This window comes from Alosa pseudoharengus, unplaced genomic scaffold (assembly GCF_046254945.1).
Source record: "Alosa pseudoharengus isolate Yale_2024_CS ecotype anadromous, Long Island Sound unplaced genomic scaffold, YU_APseudo_1.1 YU_APseudo_1.1_scf_5, whole genome shotgun sequence".
NCBI classification, from domain to species: domain Eukaryota; kingdom Metazoa; phylum Chordata; class Actinopteri; order Clupeiformes; family Clupeidae; genus Alosa; species Alosa pseudoharengus.
In genome coordinates, this window is record NW_027468837.1 from 18,732,159 (window position 1) to 18,756,085 (window position 23,927).

Here is a 23,927-nt window from a genome sequence, read left to right on the forward strand (position 1 = left end):
CTGTACATCTAGTATCAAACCATAGGAATTTCTATTGGCTGACGCCGTGGACTTCATCCAATCACAGCGCTCTATTTTTTTAGAGAGTCTTAAAGCTACCTTGTGTAAGAACTTCTCCCATCTAGCGGTGAAATTCTATATGACAACCAACTGAATATTACTTTCTAGCCCCTCCCATTCCGAGCGCATTTTAACTCCTACGGTGGCCGTTTCATGCCAAAGTTAACATTGCTTCCAGTACTACGACTTCGTCCGGTGTTCCTTCCAGTTATAAGGTTACTTTAGAAAACAATTACACATTGCATTTAGTTATATAGCCAGTAAACATGTTGGGTATGACCTCTATGTAAAGTGAATAGCCTAGTTTTACGTTTTCATTATTTTGGTAGGCTACTATTTCATTGCTAGCATCAGCTATCAGGTTCCCAAACGAATGCATGCTAATGTTATAGTACAGTAGATTCAGTGCTATCGTTATGCTGTATGTGCGAGATTAATAGTGTAAAGGCAATGTTTACAGCGTAGCCTACTATTTTTCTCAGTGAGCAGAGTCAGAGATCAGTCGATGCAACGGAGGTGCAAGGGAAAGGTAAAGGAAGAGGGAAAGGTAAAGAAAAGCCAAGAGCCGGTGGCAGAGGATCGATGAGACCTCCTAGGCAAAGAAAAAGTAAGACTCCAAAAGATGACGAGGAGAGACTGGAAGAACTTCAAAGACAAAGGAGAGAAGCAACGGAGGTTTGTGTTTTTAATATATTTCTCTGAACAGTATCAATGTCAATGACACCGAAATTAGCTCGGAAGCTGCACCAGGCACGTTCGTTTGCGTTGCGTCTGCTGCAGGAAAAAAATAGACCATTCATCTAAAATTGATTTTACGCGTTGTGAACGGAACGCTTCAGTCACGCGCTTGGTGTAGCTTCCCTGCCTGTTTGTATCTCAATTGTTTGTAGCAATTTCTAGCTGTTGCCAGTCAACTGCATGATGCGAGTTGTCTCCCAGTGAAATCACGACACATAATTACGTTATGGTCTATAGAAAATGTTACACAACATTTTCACCTTTTCATTGTCCATACACATACATAGTATTCATCATTTTGTGTGAACACTTGAAAAATGACACAGAGTAGGCTACTACTCTGCTAACAATCTAACTTTGCTACCTAAACAAGCCTATCTGATCTTATTTCTTGTGTCTTATTTCTTCAGACTTGTGGATGGAATGAGCCTGCAAGAGCACAGGAACCTCACCACACAGTTGCTATAGTGAGGCAGCCAGGTCTGGTGTTTGATGCATCAGTGCAGACATGTCGTCCCCCCACCTGTGCCAGGGATGCCTTGGTGTAGTTGTACACACTGCAGAGACATGCCAATCGATCAGAAGAGAAAATGCTGTGGACAAAACCCTGCCACCTGTGTGAGCCTTCTGCCTCACTACACACAGCACTGCCTAGATGAAGGTTTTCTCCAGATTCACAGGCAGTACATCACAGACATCACAGCATTAGGCCATGTAAGAGAGCCAGGTGATGACAATAGAGTTCAGATATGCTACCTACAGACATTTCATTTTCTGGCAGCATGGGTCTCTAGGACAGGGTAATAGAAGAGTGATCCCAAGCTGTGTGTGTAGGATAAGGGATAAATTCCCTGACCCTCAGGGACATCTCTGGAATTTATTTCACCTTCCTATAATGTTGTAATGTTGTGTTATTGTAAATAGTTTTGTATTAGTGTTCTTGTACTGCCTGTTCCTTTTAAAACTGTATTTAATTTATTTTACACCGGTACATCGCTATATTTTGCTTTCATGAAAATAAAAACTTTTAGAATTGATAAGAGACTGTTCATGCTGTACCTCATACATTACATCCACAAACTTATAATTAAAAAAGGAGTTGTGGTAATTTACCATTTTGAAACACCAAATGACAGTAACATGGTCAACAATGTTATTTGCAATATATTTATTTACAGAAATTACTAAACTATGGTATTTACACATGAACCCTTCCTTTTTGTATGGTGCCTTTGAAGCAACATGGGCCATCATTCTAAATTTGCAGTCTCCTGGAAAGCTGATCCTGTGGAAGACATGCAGTGTCGTTAGACATACACGCCATTTTATATAGTTCAACATATTGTTACTAATCTGTATAGTGCTATTTTGCCTAGACTGAGTTACAGGCAAGGTTACAATGAAGGCATGCACGTGCATCACATAACAAGACCATTGAATTTCGTCCACATCCTCCTCCACGATGCTCATGTCATGTAGGCTTTGTAAAAAATATATATAAATGCTTATATCATGAAAATATACAATAGAGAATGTCATCGGGTATAGACATTATGAGCATTGATGGGTTACCTCTGTTCAAGGTCCTCAATTTCAGGGGCTTCTGCAATTGCGCCAAGATGCTCATCTGAAATGAATAAGCAGAGCGTTTCACAACATATAACAGTACATAAAATGGTAAACACCAAGATATTAAAAATATACTTTCAGTTATTATCAAACAACAATCACATAGAATCAACAATTGTTTTCATGCAGTGAAAAACGTTCAGACAATTTAGTAGGCTACGTCTACAATTAATAAGACTACAGGACAGGCCTCAGGATGTGAACGTCACCCTTGGAATTGGCTACACTAGCATTATCAGATTAGGATATATTTAGGCTACAAAGCAAAAGCAATGAAAAATAACTACAATTTAGTGCCCTTTGCCTGTGATCCGTCATAGCAGATTTATGTTACAATCCTTTTTCATCGACGCGAGGAAAAGTATCCCAGACGTCATTCTAGCGTTATGGACAACCATGCTATACTAAGCCAAGCAACTATAAAACTTCGAATTTACACCATAGACTGCATGTTTACACGAATAGGCCAAATTACCTGTCGAGGAGAAAGCAGGCAATTTCGGCGTCCCTTTTAAAATCCTTGCTCCTCACGAGCTCTTTCCATCTTAGAAAAGCCACTCCAATATTGACTTTGGTCTGTTGTTTTTCCGGTCGCGTTGGCGGTTTAATTCTCTTTTTCGCTTCCTTGGCGACTTCATGTCCTCGAGAATAGTTGTAATCCTCCATTTTCAACAGACTTTCAAATCTGCCGGCAGTCGCGAGTAGACTGATCATGCAATGAGTGTTGCCTACAAGCGCGAAAGGCGGAGCTGAATTTCCAGGAATGTCCCTCGTTGGCGAATGTATTTCAAAGATGGAGGCGCAACATGGATTCAGCCATTTGCGCGACTCGCGCGTATGTATTTGGAATAGCAGATTCTACACTTACGAGAATACTTTGATTAGTAAGTGGAAATAATTACACATGAATGAGCACATATTTTTGAAAGAACAAATGGGTTTTTGCTAAGAATTAACTCAAAAAAGTACACAATGTAGCTTTAAGGCGGGCTTAACAGGATAACGACAGTCCTGCGACGGTGAACAAGGCGTTGGCGTCAACTTTGGAGGAGTTGGACTTGTGCTTTTCTTTGAAAGTAGAGCAACACAATGCACATTCTTTCGAAGAAGGATGTATTTGCCGTTTAGCCGACCGGATACGGATATGGTCGTAGCGCTGGCCTATTGCATGCCTAGGCAGTTTGAAAGACAATTCTCTGCCCGCCCCTTGGATTAAGCAGGTGAATGATTCGATTCCAGACTATACACTTCAATGATATAGGATGGCCCGCCAGGCTACGGAGTTAGTGTTTGATATGAGACAATACTATTTTGTTAAAATTTGCGCACTCCGCCAGTAAGCACACAGTGCACATAGTGTACTACACGAAAGTGTACTCACGTAAGTACACCAATTGAGACAGACTCCGGTTTCATGCACTGCCCTACGTTAGTTCATATCCTCATCGTTCTTTAGCTGTAAGGCCCAACTGTCTAGCTAAATCCCAAATAAGTGCAAGATATGCCTGTCTATTTCAATGAAATCAGTACTCATATAGTATCTTGTTTCCCAGCTTTTCATATAGACCCATGTGAACCATATTTATAACTTTTTGTTAGTGAAAGACTTTGAGACTGTAAGTGAGTAGGCCTATGGCCGTCTATGGGAAACATTAATATATAATTCTTAATGGATCATATATCATTTGATAGAGCCATTTCTAATCTTTAAACTGAAAGAAACTTACAATTGACACTTTTGGCTAAATAAAACTTTCAGAATTCTTCACTTTCTGCTGACGAAAAAACGAATGTCCGCCATGTTTTTTGTGCACGTGAGCAACATCTTTTTGAGTTGTGGGTGCAAAACTGTCACATAACGGCAACACAATGCCACGGTAGCCTTAGTTGGCGTTATGGACGTGAGAGTTTTGCGTGGTATTGCCCCCGTATCGTTATATAAAGCTCTGTTCTCGTTGTAGCTTTCTCCTGAGCAATCCATGATTTGAAAATAACTCACTTATCGCTAACTTAGATATCCATCTGATTGTTTCTCACCATCTCCTCTCCTCGCTCGTTATAGGCTATCAGTTAGTCTCTTCACCATAGTAACTACTCATTAGGCGTGTTCGTCTTCATGCAGATCTGTGCAGATCTGACTTGATGTGATGCATGCTGGGTTGAACACAATGGAGCCAAAGATGGTTGATTACGAAGATACTTCCTGAGGCCATTTCCTGTCCCTGGAAATGTATGCAAATAGGGTAGCAGTAGTACGCCCCGCACGAGGGGGGGCCACTATCCCCAATTTATGCAGTGATCGGGCTCCCTTTTTAACATTGAGGTCTATGGCAGAATCCAAGAATTTTCCAGAATTGGTCAAAGCCATTTCAGGAGAATGTCGTGACAGTATGACCCTCCAGTCGGGAGAAAATCAACATTAATGAAGGTGTACACCAAGCAGGGCTCGAATTACGTGGGAGCCAGAGGGAGCCGAGCTCCCATAGAGTGAGGACTGGCACCCATGAAAGCAACAAAGTCAAAAACCTGAGGGGGTCTCTCATATCTGAAGGTGTCTGGCATTGTAATTTAATCTTAAACAACCGCTCATTATCCATCCCTGTGCGATCTCTTACCATTAAAGACGTTAAATTAAAATATAGGCTACTACGGGACGTAGACCTACCTACACACTAACGCAGCATGACACTTCACCACCACACCAGACTATATGAGCAAATCGTATCGATTTGACAGCACTCGCAAATCTGAAGAAGTCACCCTGCTTTGATGTGAGTGTTTTGTCTATTTGCATAGGTGTTCATTGGGCTAGCCTACGTGGTTTGATACGTGCTGAAAAGTCCTGTTTGCTGTTGAACTTGCGCTTCACCTATTCTATGTTGATTGACAAAGCCATAAATTATGGCCCATAATGCAGCCTACAATGATTGTGTTGTCTGATGATCTAGCTATCCTCTGCCATTCAGAGCTCCGGAAAGTTCCCAGCTATTTTGAAACACCTGTTAGCAATCTCTGATGTTGGAATATTCAATGGCTACTCCATTCAATCCAATCTCAGTGCAAACTCCAAAATTGTTCGTCTATTAATTTTCCACGGTTCAACACATTAGCCTACTAGAACATAGTTTGGCTGGCTTTATTCATTTCTGCCAGTTAGTGCTTTTTCCCCTGTGTATAAGTTACACTACATGCATTATTGTGTTTGACACTGAGGATAGCCTATCTGAGACGGTGGTCTGGTTTAAATGAGTTACGTTGTGAAATTGAGAATGGCACAGACTAAATCGTTTAGTCTATTTCTTTGTATTGTGAAATTAAAATGAGATATGGACTATTATAATCAATAATATGTTGAAATTAATTAAAAATAATCAATTTCTATGTAAAATCTATGTCTGTTGTGTGCGTGTGTCAAGGTAAAGCCTAGGCCTACCGTGCGCATATACTGTACTGCGCAAAAGCGCCACTTGCGCCTAGGCTATTTCATTTTATCGCCTTGTCTCTGACTGAACTCCACTTTGCCCTCATAGACATGAACTAGGACGACCCATCTTGCTACGCATTAATTATCTTTGATGGAGCTCTCCATTGTGTTCAACCCAGCATGCATCACATCAAGTCAGATCTGCAAGGATCTGCATGAAGACGAACACGCCTACTAACTCAACTTATCAGAATGCACAGATTTCACTGGCTGAGTAGCAGCAAGCGAAATGATGGTTCCTGAAGCTACTGAAGTAAATGCTGTTATCCTAACCTACGAAACATTTAGCACAGCTTTGAAATCTTACGTGAAAATCTAAATGGGTATTATTGTCTGGGTCCGGACTCAGACCGCGGTCCGCCATTTGACGACCTCTGGCCTAGTGTATACTGTAGGCTATTATTTAGCGTGTAGGCCTAGGCTTTTTTCCTTATCAAAAGTGAGGGGGACGATTGCCGTCTCAAAACTGCGGGTGTCATGTCCCCTGTATCCCCCGTGCCAAAGGCGCACCTGCTCTTTATAGACTAGGCAGGATTTTGGAAAATGTGCTTATTTAAAGTCCCGAAGGCAAATAATGTTAATTTTTGGCATACAACATTTTTAGGGGTTTTGAAGGGTGCTGAATTCAAATCTTCTGTATGCCAGGCTCAAAAATGTCCCATAATGCCTCAAAATGGAGAAATCCAATATGGCCACCGCCGCCAGGTCAAAATCTAATTAATCACTTATCTTTTGGACTGTACAAGATAAAAACCTGAATGTAATGTGCTTTTATAGGTTCACATATAGGGAATTCAATGCCATACTCAGATTTAAGATCAAGACTAAATAAAATGCTTGAAATGAATGTACATGGTTAAAATTGTTGTCTCGGATAATGAATAATTCATGAAAAAAAGAGGACCATGAAACAGGTTGATGGATTTCTGAAGAATTTACTTGAAACATGTTTAGAAGCAAGGTTGATTACCATATTTTAACTATCTATTTATATTATATATCTGTATTTTAACTATTTATTTAGTATTTTCAGAAAATGCTTGAAACTCTTAAGCTAAATGCCTATGTTTAAAACTACTACTACTACTAGATTTGCCTACTAATGAAATATTGTACCTGAGCCTTAGGGCTTTGTTGTTTGTGGTCACGCCATAAATCAATTTTGGAAACCGAAAGAGAATTGTGTGCAACTGATGTACACATTAAAGTACATCTAATGGGTTATTTTTTTCAGTGAATGCTGTCATCACTGCAAAACTTGGCTGCTGAGCCTGAAATACAAAATGTTTAGCTTTGTGTACACTTTTCTGTTTACTACATAACCCAAAGTGTGTTATTTCAAAGTTTTGAGTTTTGATTCTACAATGTAAAAATAGTCAGAATAAGAAAGACCCATAAAAGAGTAGGTGTTGCCAGACATTTGACCAGTAGTGTACATTTAGATTAGGGGAGACCGGGGCTGGTTGGAACAGGGGCAGGTTGAAACACTGTTAATATCCAGGCTACTAGAGGGAGCTGCAACAAAATTCCAACACTAAACTGACGGCCTTATTCAGTAGAGTAAACTCATGTATGTAACTGGTCTCCAGGTCATTAACTCTTTAGGTGAGAACAACTTTTTAATTTTGTAGTGTCAAAACACTACAAAATTAATTAAAAAGTTGTTCTCACCTAAAGGGTGAGAATATTCTAAGTTTTGACACTACAAAATTAAAAAGTTGTTCTCACCTAAAGGGTTAATGATCTGGAGACCAGTTACATACATGAGTTTACTATTTTACTTTAGGACAGGGGTCTCCAACCTTTTTGGGAATGAGGGCTACCTGAAGACCCGAAATCATATGGAGGGCTACTCATTTAAAACAAACATACCCTCACCCCTTTTTTGCGAGGGTAGTCCTCCTAAATAATAGGCCTATGTGATTTTTACTTTTAAATGATCATTATTTGTGCAGGCCTATACGTCTTTATATATTAAGCAACTGTATTTTCAAATTTAATATCAATAACCTATGCAACACTACCAACATTTTTGTTCAGTTTGTTCATTTCAAAGTTTGCATGGGGAATCTAATCTATTTTTTTTTTTTTTTTACAAAAAAACTTTCTTTTTGTGCAATTAATAATTTGGGTTACAATTTGTACCCAATTTATACCAACCCACCATTATGAATTCAGGGGATGTTTAAGTTCTGATTTCAGTGGACAATTCGGTTTTAACATTTCAATAGTAATCGCCCACACCACCCTAACATATGAAAACTCCTTTTAAAGTTATTGCACACCTGAAATGATCCATGATCTGACAAAAAAGGGTAATGCACAGTCCTGCTCAGTCATGCATGCTATAACATTTTTAGCGCTATTATACGGCAGTTGCCTACGGAGGAGAAAAGGCCTGTGAGCTAAAGCAATTGTTTTTCAGTCCTTGAACAATCATGCAAGAACCGTATTTGACGAACATGGAATCGCCACAGAACTTTTGCAAAGATATGCTTTCATTGGCTACACCAGACAAGCAAGTTTTTTCCCCCTTTACTGTCTATGCGTGCGAGCAGCGTGTGCGCTCCGCTTCCGTTGTTGTTTAAAGATTGAATGGGAAACGGATTTGAAGCCAAAGGCTAAATTTTAACGCAGCTACAATTTATAAGGTATCACCAATATCAATTTATTGTTACAGATGTATGGCTACATACATTCTTAAAATGGTTCTGGTCTAGACTTAAATATCTATTGAAAACTTCACAATGGAGCGTGTTTTTAGAGCGTGATCTGCAGGTGACCTGTTGGCTATTTTTTAGAAAGTGCGCTGGGGGCGCCTCATAGCCGTCCCGCGGGCTACCTGGTGCCCGCGGGCACCGTGTTGGAGACCACTGCTTTAGGACTATAACATGGGTGTTCCAACCAACCCCGACTACATGTGCCAACCAACCCCATGCCTTGGGCAGGTTGGCACATGTGCCACAACCCCACTTTAATCATATATAACTCAAAACAAGGGATCATTTGTTAACATTGAATATATACAGTATTTAGCTGAGATCCAAAGCTTTCAGTTAAACACAATTTGACCGTTTTAACGCATTGAAAGACGGAGAAATATAACCGAGAGTGAAAAGTGTTCCAACCAGCTCCAGTCTCCCCTACATTACAGATTTGTAGCTACACAGTAATTTCCCATGTCATACCCACATTGTGTATAACCTGCATGACTGTGTTTAATGCTAAAAAAAAAAAAAAAAAAACTTGTGTATTAACAGATTAACAAAACTTGTGTGTTGGCGCAGAGCCCAATAGCCCAATGAATCAGAATAAGAATCAGATTGTGCTTTAATCACAAAGACGAATTAAGTAAAGAAATGCATTTTCATGTATAACCCACACCTGTGTATTAACCTCATTTTGCCAAATCAATGCATAAACTTTGGTTAATAGGCAGGAAATTATGGCATTTACCTTATGTTTCTGCTGCTGCATTGTTCCTCTCTATTCATTGTGTTTTTCTTACTGCAGTGAGACTAGTCTCTGCATTATCATTATCAGTATCTGAGTGCAAGAGAGGCATCGCTACATAAATGACTTCCACCCATGTTTGGGCTGTCCTATGAGAGATGTAACGGGGAGGAGTTACAACAAAGATCCAACACAGGGCAACCCCTTTGAGCAATGATGCATCCAGAGCTTGTTATTCTGTCACTTTCCGATTACTACTGGACAAAACATATTTTATCTGGAAAACTTTGGTCATTGATCACATTTGGTCAATGGGCAAATTCCATAGCCTGGCTTTCACCAGACCAAACACAATTTTTTAACCCTTTCATGCATGAATTATTAATTCACTGAGGTAGACAGGTGTTATAAGCTAAAACAGTCTCTATGAACAATTTATCATGTATAAATCAAATTTAAGACAATAAAGTAAGACAATAAAGTAACTGCATATTGGTGCAAATGGTCGCACTACTCACAAGTACATTATCTCCATCTCCTACTCCATGCCCTACCCTTGCATCTCATGCCATGTTTATGTGTGTGTGTGTGAGTGTGTGTGTGTTTGTGTGCCAGTTTGTGTATGTGTGAATGGTGGGGGGGTATGTTGGGTAATGGTGTGTGTGTGTGTGTGATTTGGGGGGGGGGGGTACCTGTGTTTGTGTGGGGGGGGGATGGGGTTGTTTGTGAGGGGTGGGGTATAGTGAAATGGTGTGTGTGGGGAAGGGGAGTGTGTGTGGGGGGGGGGTATGGTATGTTTGTGTGAGTGTGTGGGGGGGATTTGTGTGTGTGTGTGTGTGTGGGGGGGGGGGTAAAGGTGTGTTTGTGTGAGTGTGTGGGGGGGATTTGTGTGTGTGTGTGTGTGTGTGATTGGGGGGGGGGGCACCTGTGTTTGTGTGTGTGTGTGTGGGGGGGTTGTTTGTGAGGGGTGGGGTATAGTGAAATGGTGTGTGTGGGGAAGGGGAGTGTGTGTGGGGGGGTATGGTATGTTTGTGTGAGTGTGTGTGTGTGTGTGTGTGTACCTAAAGGATGCACCTGTATGTGTGTGTTCATATATGTGCTTGTGTGCCAGTTTATGAATGTGTATGTGTGAATGGGGGAGGAGGTCATGCATAGGTGTGTGTGTGTGTGTAGGGGGGAAGGGGGGGTTGTAAAGGTGTGTCTGTGTGTTGGGTAATGGCAAAGATTCTATAGTTAAACTAAGATGAATCATAAGACAATTCACCAATTAGGGGTTTGCACGGCGTGTCATCAGATCTGGACATCGCCATATTGGAGATACTCGCCTCATTAGAAAGCATTAGGCACTGAAGTAAATCCCTAACATCGTCAAGGAAAATGGTTAATTATTGCCGTGTTTTAGGTTGTACCAATAGGTCAGACTGAGAAAAACATCTGGTGTAGGTATCGACTTCCAAACGTTATTAAAAAACCAGGGAGAAGGGACAATAATGCCAGAAGTTATCAGAGGAAGGGGGGCGCTTGTGGTTGAACTTGGTACTTGTCTCCCTCACCCAACTCATATGGATCTGCGCTGCCAATAATCTGTAATTTCTCGAAATATCGCGCCTTTTCTTGTGGTCCAAGTCCTGCCCTATATGCCTTTGCATCTTAGACGCATTTTGATGAGCTTTTCTGTTGTTTAGACACGCTACAATCACATAAGATATCCAAAGTGCATAATACTCCATTGTACTTCATTTACTGAGTATCGCCAATATGGCCGCGCGTGCTGGGTTACCATAGTTACCGGCCAGAACGTGACGTCGGTGCAAACCCCTAATAGACCTCTCCAGAATAAGTCCCGCCTCCTAACTTCCGTATCCATCCAACCTTCGGTCGTCAAATGTCTATGGGAAATAACATGGCGTTTTGAAAGATCGTACCTGTCAAACTCTGTAGGTGACAAAGTAGAAAAAGCTGCTGGGCAGATTGGCCTACACACTTCTGCCATCTAGTTTCCACTGGATTTTTTTTTTTTTTCCGGTGCCGTTTAAGTAGTATAGTTATTTCCCATAGACAATCGACGCCAGGAAGTTGGATGGATACGGAAGTTACGGAGGCGGGACTTATTCTGGAGAGGTCTATTGAACGAAAGAGCACTAGTTCCGGACTCATAAATAGGCGTGTCAAAACATAAACTTTTCTCTGAATAAGCAATAATAACATATAAATATAATTTTGTATACTATTTTACAGTCCTTGTTTGTGTGTGATGCCAATGAAACACTCTTTCGGACACGGAATGAATAATTTCATTTTGCCCCGTTAACCGAGCTAGCTAGCTATCTAGCTAGCTAACTAACATTAGCACAGTAAACGGAAAGTGAATGGGAATGTTCGCTAGCTAGCTAGCAGCTAAGAACTTTGGTTAAACTTATATATTCTTGCAAACAAACCTGAAATAACATACATTCAGCAACTTTGTGGTAGTCTACTAGTTCTAGCAAAAAATATGTTAGGTTAGTTCAGTGGTCCCCAAACTACGGCCCGCGGACCGGATACGGCCCACCACCTCATTTTAGGTGGCCCCCCAAAACATGTCCGTGGTATATAGGATCCGGCCCGCACGGAAGTACGACATCGTCAAACTATAACCTCCGTAATTTCCCCCATTCATTCTCTATGGCGGGTCTAAACAGTACACATGTAATACTGTTTTTGTCCACTGGTGGTTGTTTTGGCGCTGTTTCGCGTTTGCCATCGAAAACGGAATGAAATGTATAGTAGGCCTACCTGCAAACAATGTAAGAGGCCTCTGCTGACTACATCAGTGCTCAAAGTATTCTAAAAATGTATCAATTAATTGTTAATAACTAACTAACTTCTATTCAAGTCATAATTCTGGAACTTTCTGGTATAATTATTTATATTTTTTATTCACTCGTTCAAATGTTCATACAGAGTTCACAAAGTTCTCAGGTGAGTGAAAGTTAGAATGGTGGTCATTTCAGATGTTTCAGCCACCACTTCATAAAACTCATAGTTTGAGAACTTTAAATTATTTGTAGGATATTGCTTGTTCACAACTTGAGCTGTGTAGCCTATGCAAAGTTCAGAGTTCAAAATATACTTTTTGGACTCCCTGCTTATAGTTTTGAGAATGCTATTATTATTATTTCATTTGAGCTACATTTTACACTGATATGGCATGATGGCAATATAAACACAGATAACAATGGTATTAAATTGCAATAGCCTAGATTAAATGTAATGGAATATTCAACTAAGGTAGACTGCCTTTGTTCACAGCGCTAAGCTATTTATGGTTACTGATATACTCTGAGTCTCTGGCCCTCTCTTAGAGCCAGGCATAGTGAGCTGGCCCTCGGAAGAAAAAGTTTGGGGACCACTGGGTTAGTTTATCAACCATCTCTGAGTCTAGAGCATCTGAGAACAGGTGGCTGCACCAGAGCTTTGAGGAGACAGTGACAGATCACAAACAAAGCTATTTTTGTCTTTATTTGTTTCGTTGGAAAATACGGAATGTTAAGGAGACATGTGGCTTGTAGAAAATGGGTTCAAAACTTACATCGCTGAATGTAGGGCTAAGGGATTGGTCATATTCTGAGAAAATGTTAATTTTTCATAGCCACTGGACCTCCCGCTAGACTCCTAAATGGGCGTGACAGCTTCGAACCCCACGTCACAACGTGCCAGAATTTACCCTCGCTTTATCAACCGTGTGTGCGTGTGTGGACCATAGAAGGCTAATCGTGTTTTACCCTATTTTCACCTGTACTGTCTCATCTTATACTGGAATATTACAGATATATTACAATATATTGCATATTCCATATATTTGCAAATTTCCCTCACGGGATCAAAAGAGTATATATACTTACATATATATTCACAATTTTGTTTTGAATAAGATTTAGATAATAAATATGTAATAACATTATTAATTTGAAGCTATTTTATGAAATTTACATATGTGGTCTCATAATCAAATATACCCATTGGTGCATGATGTCCACTACAGTGTACAGTTACATTTTCACTCATAGGGAAAAAAGTACAAAACTTATATTGATAAAACTTTGATAAAAGTACTCCCTACAACATACTTAATGAGAAAATATTTTTTTACCTGCATATACTGTGTAGAATAAAATTAACTAACTGATATCCCAGAGGTTGTAGGGTCAGATTTATGATCCAATATTTCAAGTTGCAAATATTATTAAAGACAATGTTTATGCACACAGTACATGAAGGTTTTAGGAGACCACTCCACTGGTGGTTTGAAGTAAATATTGCAAATCCAGTAGTTTTAAATTAAGTTTGAGAATCCGTCCACTGTAGTGGACACCATGCATGAAAGGGCCTGCAGATCAGGCTGGGTTCACCTACAAATTCCAAACTAACAGGTTTAATGTGTTTTGACCTTGAACAGACCCACTCCTGAGCGTCCTAAAAGGCAAGTGTCGGCACACTTTCATGGATTTTGGTTTTTTAAAAAGTGGCCCTCACGCTGCAGGTGCTGTAAATGAGCCGTCTGAGCCTGCTGAAAAAGTAACCCAAGTCATTCACCTGAAGCACTTGGAGTGATTGAGGGGTGGGGTATAGTGAAATGGTGTGTGTGGGGAAGGGGAGTGTGTGTGGGAGGGTATGGTATGTTTGTGTGAGTGTGTGTGTGTGTGTGTGTGGGGGGGGGTAATGGTGTGTGTGTGTACCTAAAGGATGCCCCTGTGTGTGTGTGTTCATATATGTGCTTGTGTGCCAGTTTATGAATGTGTATGTGTGAATGGGGGGAGGTCATGCATAGGGGTGTGTGTGTGTGTGTGGGGGGGGGGTTGTAAAGGTGTGTCTGTGCCCTCACGCTGCAGGTGCTGTAAATGAGCTGTGAGCCTGCTGAAAAAGTAAAAAGTAACCCAAGTCATTCACCTGAAGCACTTGGAGTGATTGAACTTCTGCACTGAGAGACACATCAGCATGTGTATACGCTAGAATTTTGGAGACACAAGCACACTTGCACACATGCATGGTGCACAAACACAGGCATTTTGGACTAGTAGCCTGAAAAGGCAGTACAAATCCTGGTTGAATAAACACCTCATAGTCTTAATAAGAAAAAACAGGCATTCAAACAAATGAACCACCTGGAGTCAAAAAGCATCCAGAAGGATATTAAATGTAAAATTAAGAGAGCTAAACTGGACCATAAAAAAGCATAGCAGAGCAGAGCAAAAACTAAGCAGTAACAACTTATGCTCAGCTTGGGGTGATGTCAGAACCATGGTTGGGTTAAATGACAAAGCTAAGAAAGGGGTGGCTTTAGATATATTGTATCGCATACAGCTCTGGCCCAGGAGTTGAACATGTTTTATTCAAGACTTGACAAACATAACTTTAGCAACAAAACTGCTGTCCAGAAAAAGAACTTACTTACTTCACCTCAGTCATTCACCTGCTTTTCTGTGCACCACTGTAAATATCTTCAAATGCTGCATAACCAAAACGAGCTCTGACTGATAACACTGGTAGCTGTGTACTGTTTGACTGTGCAGACCAAATAGGCCCTATCTTTCATTTTATTTTTGTCATTGCGTCAACAGATGTCCCTGATTTATGGAAACAATCCACGATAACTCATATCGCAAAGAACAGCCATCCTGACAACCCCACTGTGTACCTGGCCAAATATTACTTGGTGCAGTTTACCTCAGAGTGAGTCAATTTCTTTGACCTATCTTTTACATATACTGGCTCTCTTCAGGGCTGTGCTCTCTCTCTTCTACTTAACATTTTGTACACTGACAACTGTCATAACAAAATTGATAACCGCCACATTGTAAAGTTTGCAGACAACACAGTCATTGTGAGCTTGTTGAGGGAGGACGAAACATCTCACGGTCCTGTCATAGACTATACTGTAAGATGGTGTCTTCTTGGAACTAAACCAAGGACATAAGCATTGAGTTTAGGCACTCTAAAGACTCTAACCCTGTCAAAACAAATATAAATGGTCAGGACATAGAAGTAGTCAAGCAATTTATCTGGAGATTATGATTGACAACAAGCTGAGCTTTGATGGGAACACTAATATTGCCGCGTAAGAAAGGTCAGCAGCGTCTGTATTGTCTGAGGAAGCTGGCCATGTATGAACAGGTCTCTGATGACTCTTTTCAACAAATACTTACTGGTAATAGAATGAACCCTTAGGCTACCTTTTCCCTCATCTGTTGGTATGCTTCAATTAATGTGAAACAGAAAATGCAACAACAAAGGTCATCAAGGTGTGTAGCTGTGTCACTGGTGTTCAACTGAAATATCCGTCTGAATTGTATAAGAAACAGGTGCAAAAGAGGGGCAGTGGTAGCTTAGTGGCTAATGAGCTGGGCTAGCATGCAGTAGCCTAAAGTTGGTCTGGGGAGAATTGCCCTTGTCAAATAATTTACATATGTAAGGTGCTTTGGACAAAAGCATCTGCTAAATGAAAAATAAAAGCAGGATCCATTCTATCTGAATTTCAGACACTGCCCTCTGGCTCTCCCTTCAAATATCCACTAGCTAGAACCGAACAGATACAAACACTGTAAAAAGATGAAGCAACTGGCGAAACGCGTTGCTCAATAAAAATCACTAAGAAATATAACAGTGTGCGGTGGCCACCTCTTTTTATATATGAACTTTAAAACCTGCAATCCACCAGCACCTTTTTAAGTTGGCTGTGCAAAGGGATCTCTTCTATTTTTCAAGATACAAACACTGTTTTGTACCCTCAGCTATACTGCTACTAAACTCAACAAGGAAATATAGGTAGCTTCACTATCTCCCCCACCCCCATTGGGGACAAATAAAATTCTTCTACTATTATTACTAATACATACACATATTAGTTATGTATTAATGGCTAACAAGTGTTCCCTAAACAAAACTATTACTAGAACTCCTTGTTAAACCCATTGTTACATCATGTCAGACAGAGGTAGTGTAAATTGATTCATTATGTTTGACTCACGCCCACGTCTTGCTTGCGGTGTATATTTTCAGTAAGACAGAGAACTTAGATATCGCCAGAACAAACACACAAACACAATAGACCCTTATTCCATAGCCATAACAATTCTAGGAATGTCTGTTTTTGGAATGACCTGCTGTCATAGCAACTCAAGAGAAGCCTTTCTGTCTGGGATTAGCCCATTTTCCTCACAGAGACTAACAGGGCCAGGCATAGCGTAGAAATCCAGACCCTGGAAATCTAGAAAGATTAAGGGTCTGGCCATGACTATTGTAATGGCCCAACTCGAGGGGTAGCACCAAGCATGCATTTGAAAATCTCACTGCACGCAATTGGATAACATTACAAGTGATGCATTGAACTGTTCAATGCATCACTTAAGGGAAGAGGAGAAATAGACTTATCCGCATAGTCTGTCTGCCTCTTCACTACCTCCATGTCTTGAACCGTCTGTCCACTAGCCACTTTACCATTGTCTTCTGCCTCACTGTTTGCGTGCTTTATTAGCACATATGCACAACCCCTCCGAACTGTGACCACACTTATACCTTTCTTAATATAGTTATTTATACATAGATATATAGACTTTATTCTTGCAATGTTGCCCACTATGTGGATACTGTTTTTTAGAATTGATTTAGATTAAGTTTTATTTAGTATAATTTGTATTTTAGTATATTCTTTATCTTTATCTAATCCTTATTGCTTAGTTGTGTTTTTTATATTATATACTTTTAACTAGAGAATGTAATTCCAGGGAATTACAAGTGCATGAAAATGACGCTAGGACAGACATGGTGGTTGCACAGCTTAATAAAAGTTGATAGTTTAAAAGTAGACAGTTTAAAAGTTGAATGTAGATTGGGAGTTGATCACACTAGTTGACTGAAAAGCCCAGGCTGCCAAACAGTTGTGGGCAGAGGACACAATTGGCGGGAGTCATAGCTGATGATGACAGTTGGATTGGCTGAACAGTTAAATAGTTGGATAGTTTAAATGGTTCAAATATTTCATAGGGAATTATTGTAGTGAGGACTTTTATTTTGAAACAGCTTTGGGCAGAGGAAACAGTTGACGGGAGTCAAAGTTGATGACAACTGACTGTTGCTAGAGTAGTTATGGTGGTTGCTATGCTGGTTGCTAGGTTAATGATGTTGGTTGCTAGGTTTTAATGGAATGTGGTTGCTAGGCTGTTGCTAGGGTACTTGAAGTCGTTGCTAGGTTGTTGCTAGGGTGTCCATGGTGGCTACTATCAGAAATAAAGGAGTTACTACAGTGGTTTGCTTGTATAATCATCTTGGTTGCTATGGAAACTGACAATTTCAATGGTTGCTAAATTGGTTGCTAGGTAGGTGGTGGTTTAAAATAGTAGGCTAGAGGCATAGTTGATGATAACTGACAGTTGGAATAGTTGAACAGTTAAATAGTTGGATAGTTTAAATGGTTAAATTATTTAATAGGGAATTATTGTAGTGGAGACTTTTATTTTTAAACAGTTGTGGGCAGAGGAAACAGTTGAACAGGATCTGTAGTCTTAAGAGAGCCAGATTGTATGCTTAAAGCCTTAGACAGACAGTTGCTGGAGGTGGCCGGAACCAGAGCCATATAAAGGTAGAGTTGCGACAACTCCATTGACGCTAATGTTCCATTTTTTTTCAACAATGGCGGCTAATGGAAGCCTCAAATAGTTAACAAAAGTTAACAATTTATAATAGCAGCAGTGCAGTTACAGACTGTTTGTAGCCAACATTTCAGACTCAGATTTACATTATTGGCTCATCCGAATAATAATAATAATAATAACAGTAACAACAGTAATAGTAGTAAAGTAATAGTATTAATAACCTAATTATAATAATAAATGTATACTATGACAGCTTTTCTGCTGCTCAGTTTTTATCAGTTCCTTATCAAATAAATGAAAAGAGGCTAAAGCCCAATAAATGTGCCACAGATAATAACCTAATATAAGATAAACCTTGCCTATACCATTTCAATTAGGCAACACTAGGCAACACCACGAACGATCTGTCATTACGTTTTTTGCGTTTGTAGCCTACAACTTTTATGACTTGACGTGTTGGGCATTTAGCTTTACCATCATGTCAACATAGTTGTAACGTTATGCGCAATGCTCATAGGTTATGGATTTAAGTGGTTTAATTTTAAAAAGGGCAGCAAAAATGGGATAAAGTGCAACTGCTTCCCCAAAACAATTCCTCCATAACTGTGGATTTAATCGTTTGATATGTGGATAACTTTCAGTGGACTAAACACATAAAAGGTAAGATTTTGTTATCACAAAGCTAGCTGGTTCGTTAAATTTTAATATGGCTAAGTATATTTACAGCCAACTTTGTACTTGCAACAGTGAAACTGAGTTTGTTGTTAACATTGTTGGTAACGTAAACATTTCTTCAGTTAGGAGCAGGACTGTTTTTTTAATTTTGCATTCATTTTCATTGGCAAAAGCTGGCCTAATATGCATGAGAGAACCTAGATTTGAGGGAGCTGCAGCTGTTAGCATCAGCACGGTCATATTAACACAGCAGGGCACACTAGCCCGGTGATGGCTAGCCCAGTGATGAAGGATCGTGTAAAATCCCCATCCCCAGAAAGTTTCAAACCAAGCTTGCGCTGATGATGCATGATCACTGATCAAATTGCTATTTTCTGACACGATGCACACCATTCCCAGGTGCTCACCTGTCTGTATCTCAAGCTCTTTAGCCTAGCATCTTAATGCTGTTCACAGCACGGTGAATGACAAATGATGATTATGATTATGTTTATGAGTTCATAGCCTGGTTATTTATCGAAGGACTTACATGTCACGTTTTATATTTTATTATGATCACTCGCATTACCATGGGGTTACTTAATAGGTAGGCCTAATGCTACGGTTAACTTAGAATGCCCACCATTACACTGGAGATGTTAAAAAACGTGTAAACCTTTTTTATTCTCCCACGACGATAGGCTAGGCTTGGCTAGGTAATTCGCTCATTAGCTCAGATCAGTGAATACCAGAGGAAACGCCGGGTAGAAAACTCAAACAAGTAATGTTAGACTAGCTGTGTTACAGTTTCTCGTTGCAACGAGCTTCACAGGAGCTCCATGCGCTTTTGTAGGCTACACGCAGTCTCAAAAACACTGTTCACTTTTCGAGTCACTGTACGAGGTCATTTATTTTATATAGCGATAATTTAGATACACTTATGGGGTGGGTGCAATTGCGTTTTCTAAAGAATCTCCCGTCTTGATTTTGTACAGAAATTAATATTAAGTGACACGTAAAAGGGCGGAAAAAAAGGTCACCTTATATAGCAGGCTAAGATATGGTCTGGAATTTAATTTAATATTGTTGTAATGGTAGGATAACTACATAGTTTACACAATAATTACACTGTGTTATAAATATTGTATATCAATGCATTTATTGACTGTCAATTACCCAAAATCGTGGCTCTGTCTATTGAACAGGAGCCTATTTAATGCATTCTAATCCATTGTCAATCACTTCCGGGAACTAGTTGAGGTTTACACAAACCACGTGACCAACGGAATTTTGAACACCCATTGTCGCAACTCTACCTTTATATGGCTCTGGCCGGAACCATATGGCTCTGGCCGGAACACTTGGCATAGGGAGGGAAAGTGAAAACCAGCGCCCCAAGTGGTTGCGTTCCTATCGAAGAGCAGCTCCAATGTTAAGTCCCATAGACCTATTTTTAAAAAAATACTGTGAAGCCAAATCAGCGATCTTATCCACCAAAAATATTTTTCAGTGTCTATACAGTAATAATCTTCTAACTGTGAAAATGTCAGACCCTATTTTAGCCTTATTTAAAAAAATCGAAATTGCTCCTTTTGTTTCATAAACGAACTACAAAAAAGCCACGTGACTTTACCCTTCGACGTTACTCACGGTAGCATGGTTTGTTTATTAGCCTGGTTAGCATTGCCACTTAACACTTACTGCCAGCTCTTCATGTGAGTAGAAGCACAACACCAGTTATCCAGACATAAAGGTTATCACCACGCGGTTTACATCACCTTCCGTTATTACAAAAATATGTAAGCCAGTTAAGCAAATTGCCGTATTGATCAGTTAGAGATTAAGCGCCCAAACCTGTGACGTCACATGCAACTGTAGTTTGTTATCACCATGTTATGACAAAAACTCAAAACAATTCAACTGATCCTAAAAATAAGGTATGACCACTTGAAGCAATAGAGGTGACCCCAGTGCCTAACATATGGAAGGCATTAAATTAAGATCCCAATGTGCACCGAGATATATTTTTTCTAAAAAAAAAATCCCATCCCCTCCGCTAAACTCTAGGAACGCAACCACTAGATGGCGATGAGATTACTTTCCCTCCCTATAGGATTCTAAGAGCCCTATTGTGATGCCATAATCGCCAGTGTTAAGTCTATGGGGGAAATTTTAATAGTTTTTAATAGTTCAAAAAGTATAAAAGTTACAAATATGAAAAATACATTCCCCACCTGTCCTAAGTAAGACCTACGTAACACAGTTTGAATGAAGTTTCTACATTAAACGGTTGAAGCCGCATTAAACGCAGAAAAAGCGTTAGAAGAAGAATAATAATAAGAAGAAATCGGATAACAGTAGATTGCATTTTCATGCACTCTAATTACTTTTTCTGCTGTTTTTTTTTTTTTCTGCAGTGAATGTGTGTGTCTGTATGCTACTGTGACCTTGAATTTCCCCTAGGGATCAATAAAGTATCTATCTATCTATCTATCTATCTTTTCTGACTGATTCCGGACTTCGATGCAATTGGATAACACTCTGACCAATGTTTACTGATTGATTCCGGTCTTTGCAGATGTTGCAGCGCTGTCGTCATCTGTTTAGCTTGCCTCTGGCCCGCCTATATCAGATACACCGATATGATTGGTGCCCCATGATAGAAGGGACATCATGAGCATCATTACTCATTGCCAGAGTGACTCGCTGAGCAAATTCAAATTGTGCTCACGCGAGAACTCAGGATTTCCAGGGTAGGCCAGGCAGACAAGTATGGCAAAATATTTGAACCACACAAAACAGCCAGTCTCTCTCAAAGAGTGGGAGGGGGGTGGGTTGTTTCTGTGGAACTGGTACAATTATGTCCAGCTGCCTTTGTGCTGTACAGTTGGCCAAATGAAAATTGTAAGAGTTTGTTCTTCGCATCTGTATGGCTCAAAGGCCTTGGCGTGCTGTAATGCATCATAGAATAGAAGAATTTCCATGACTTACTATATAAGGAATGGTGCATGCCAATGATTTTTTTTTTAAATAAATGGGCATTGAATAAACAAAGTTGGGATATTCAAGCAAGCAGTAAAGCTAATAACCAGTTATACACCAGTTCTGCATGGAAATATTTGTTTCAATATATTTGGCAAGTATATTTTAAACTGTTACAACAAAAGTCCCTGATATTCCATGACTTTGCCCCAAAACTGATACAATTCCCTGACTTTCCATGTCTGGAATAGACTTTCCAAAATTCCATGATATTCCAGAAATTCCATGACCCGTGGGAACTCTACATTCCTTATTAGTGGTTCTAACTGTACTAAAACAGTTTAAAGTTTAAGTATGCTTGTTGAGGTTTAAGTAGCAAACATGGTGACCTGATCAAGCATCCTTGTAACCTAGTGACCTATGAGGAATTCAAGCAAAGTAAACTCTATTTTACCCTGACCTTATTCCACATTGTCACCATAGACACAGTCAATAAATTGGTAATGCCCATAGAAAAGTAAAGTTTTGTGGAAATAGTTAAGAGTGAATTATGGATAATGCAGCAAACCAATTTCCCCCTACATATGCATTTTATTTGTCAAGCTTACACTACCTTATGTTAAAACTTTCAATAAGTTGTGAATTTACATAAAAATATTGAATTCCTTACTGCTTGATTGTTGTAAGCTGCCCTTATACCCTACAAAGTAAAACAGGAAGACACATACGCATAGCCCTCCCACCTTAACCTTTGGCCCATATTCCACAGCTTAGTTACTACAACGCCTGTCTGGGAATGGGCTTGCCGGCTGAAAGCTAGGAAGTTTCCTATTTCGCAACATAACATTAGGAAATCCCAACAAAGCCACAAAACAGGCACATTATACCCTGCTGCGGGTGATCAGTAGTTAGCTACAGCACTAGAAAAGTGAGAAAGATAGAGGATGAACAGTACCTGATGGCAGTTGCTACTGCTGAAAGTATACGAAAAGCCGGATATGAATGGCCTAGTTCCCCATGAAAGTCAGAAAGGACATTGAAGGTGTTGGCTTTGTGCTGTGTGCCATGGAACCCTTCCTTCAGCCTCCGCTTTCTGCCTGCTCTTCTCCCGCTGCCTGGAGCTATTTGTGAATGTGTCCATGCAGAGTGCTTAGAGCATGTGGATGTGTGTGTATGTGTGAGGGTGTGTGCGTGCTTCGTCGCTAGGCGGAGCTTACTCAGACGACAACCGTTCCTTTGCTGCTGACATACCTCTGGCTTGCATAACTAGCACATGGAGAGGGAAAATCAGCTTGATAAATTAACTATCCAAGCTTGGATAATAAATATGACTAGCATGGATTACAGAATAAAGACACTTTAAACAGTTCTACACCCACAATATTCACTGAATTTAGACAGAGGGCTTTTACTTTCTGTCTGAACATCTAAATCTACCCTAGACAGATCTATTGTATATGGTAGACTATTTAGTAAACTTGTTAAGGGACCATCAAAAAAGGCAGAAAAGTAGCCCCACACCTGTTGAGATGGGGTCTTTGCTCGGTATACAGTGTTGGCTTTCCTCCAAACATGACGATTTGGATTGTGACCAGATAACTCTATTTTAGACTCACCTGTCCAGAGAATGAACTTCCAAAAGGCCTCTGAAAGTTGAATTGGGCAGTTTTGTTCTTTCTTGAGAGCAGAGGCTTCCTTCTAGCAACCCTCCCATGAACGTTGTGTTGGTTCCAGTTTCGTCTGATTCTAGATTTATTCCACATTCTGCCATCGAGGTCTGTAACTCTCTAGAGGTGATGTGTGGATTGGCTTTTGATGGGAATCCACTTCTAAATTGCTGTGATGTTGAATGCCCTCCATTTGCAAATAATTTTTGGAGTTGGAATATTTTGGAGGGGTCACACAGAAAAAAAAGGTGCAAACCAGAACCAGAAATGGTTCTTTAGAGTGATGCCATAGGGGAACCATTTTTGGTTCAATAAAAGAACCAAACGCTCGAAGCTGACGTTTCGAAACAGTGTCAAGCTTCCGAAACGCAAGTGTTTCGAACAGTGTTTCGAAGTGTGGTTCAAAACGCCCATGTCACGTGACCATGGCTTAGTGAGGCTTCGTGGTGTTTCAATTTGGTTTGGACAGGTGGCACACTTGCCGTGCGAGCCAATTACCCGAGTAAACACCTGTTTGATCTAAATTACAAAGTCCCAGAATGCTTAAAAGTCATTCAAACACATCCTATCTTTGTGGGTTTTTTGTGAGGAGAGATATTTTGAGATATATCGACATAGAGACATATAGAG

At 40.1% G+C, this 23,927-nt stretch overlaps 1 protein-coding gene and 1 long non-coding RNA gene across 4 annotated transcripts in view; both read right to left on the bottom strand.

Annotated features, from left to right (window-relative positions):
* The window catches only part of LOC143104815 (sodium- and chloride-dependent GABA transporter 2-like), a 51,427-nt gene extending 28,616 nt beyond the window's left edge, over window positions 1-22,811 (bottom strand). For 2 of the 3 annotated variants that reach the window (XM_076269134.1, XM_076269132.1), the window contains exons 1-2: window positions 22,586-22,811; window positions 9,368-9,513 (exon numbers count right to left, since the gene is read on the bottom strand). In XM_076269134.1, coding sequence (XP_076125249.1) covers window positions 9,368-9,405 — 38 coding nt within the window. In that variant the 5' untranslated portion in view covers window positions 9,406-9,513; window positions 22,586-22,811. The remainder of the gene's footprint in view (window positions 1-9,367; window positions 9,514-22,585) is intronic. The other variant, XM_076269133.1, reaches the window with a different exon arrangement.
* Window positions 1,996-3,360, bottom strand: LOC143104691 (uncharacterized). Its single transcript, XR_012983117.1, has 3 exons — window positions 2,903-3,360; window positions 2,371-2,425; window positions 1,996-2,083 (listed from the first exon to the last, which is right to left on the bottom strand). It is a non-coding gene; the product is annotated as an uncharacterized LOC143104691 (long non-coding RNA).
* Window positions 22,812-23,927: the final 1,116 nt, after the last annotated feature.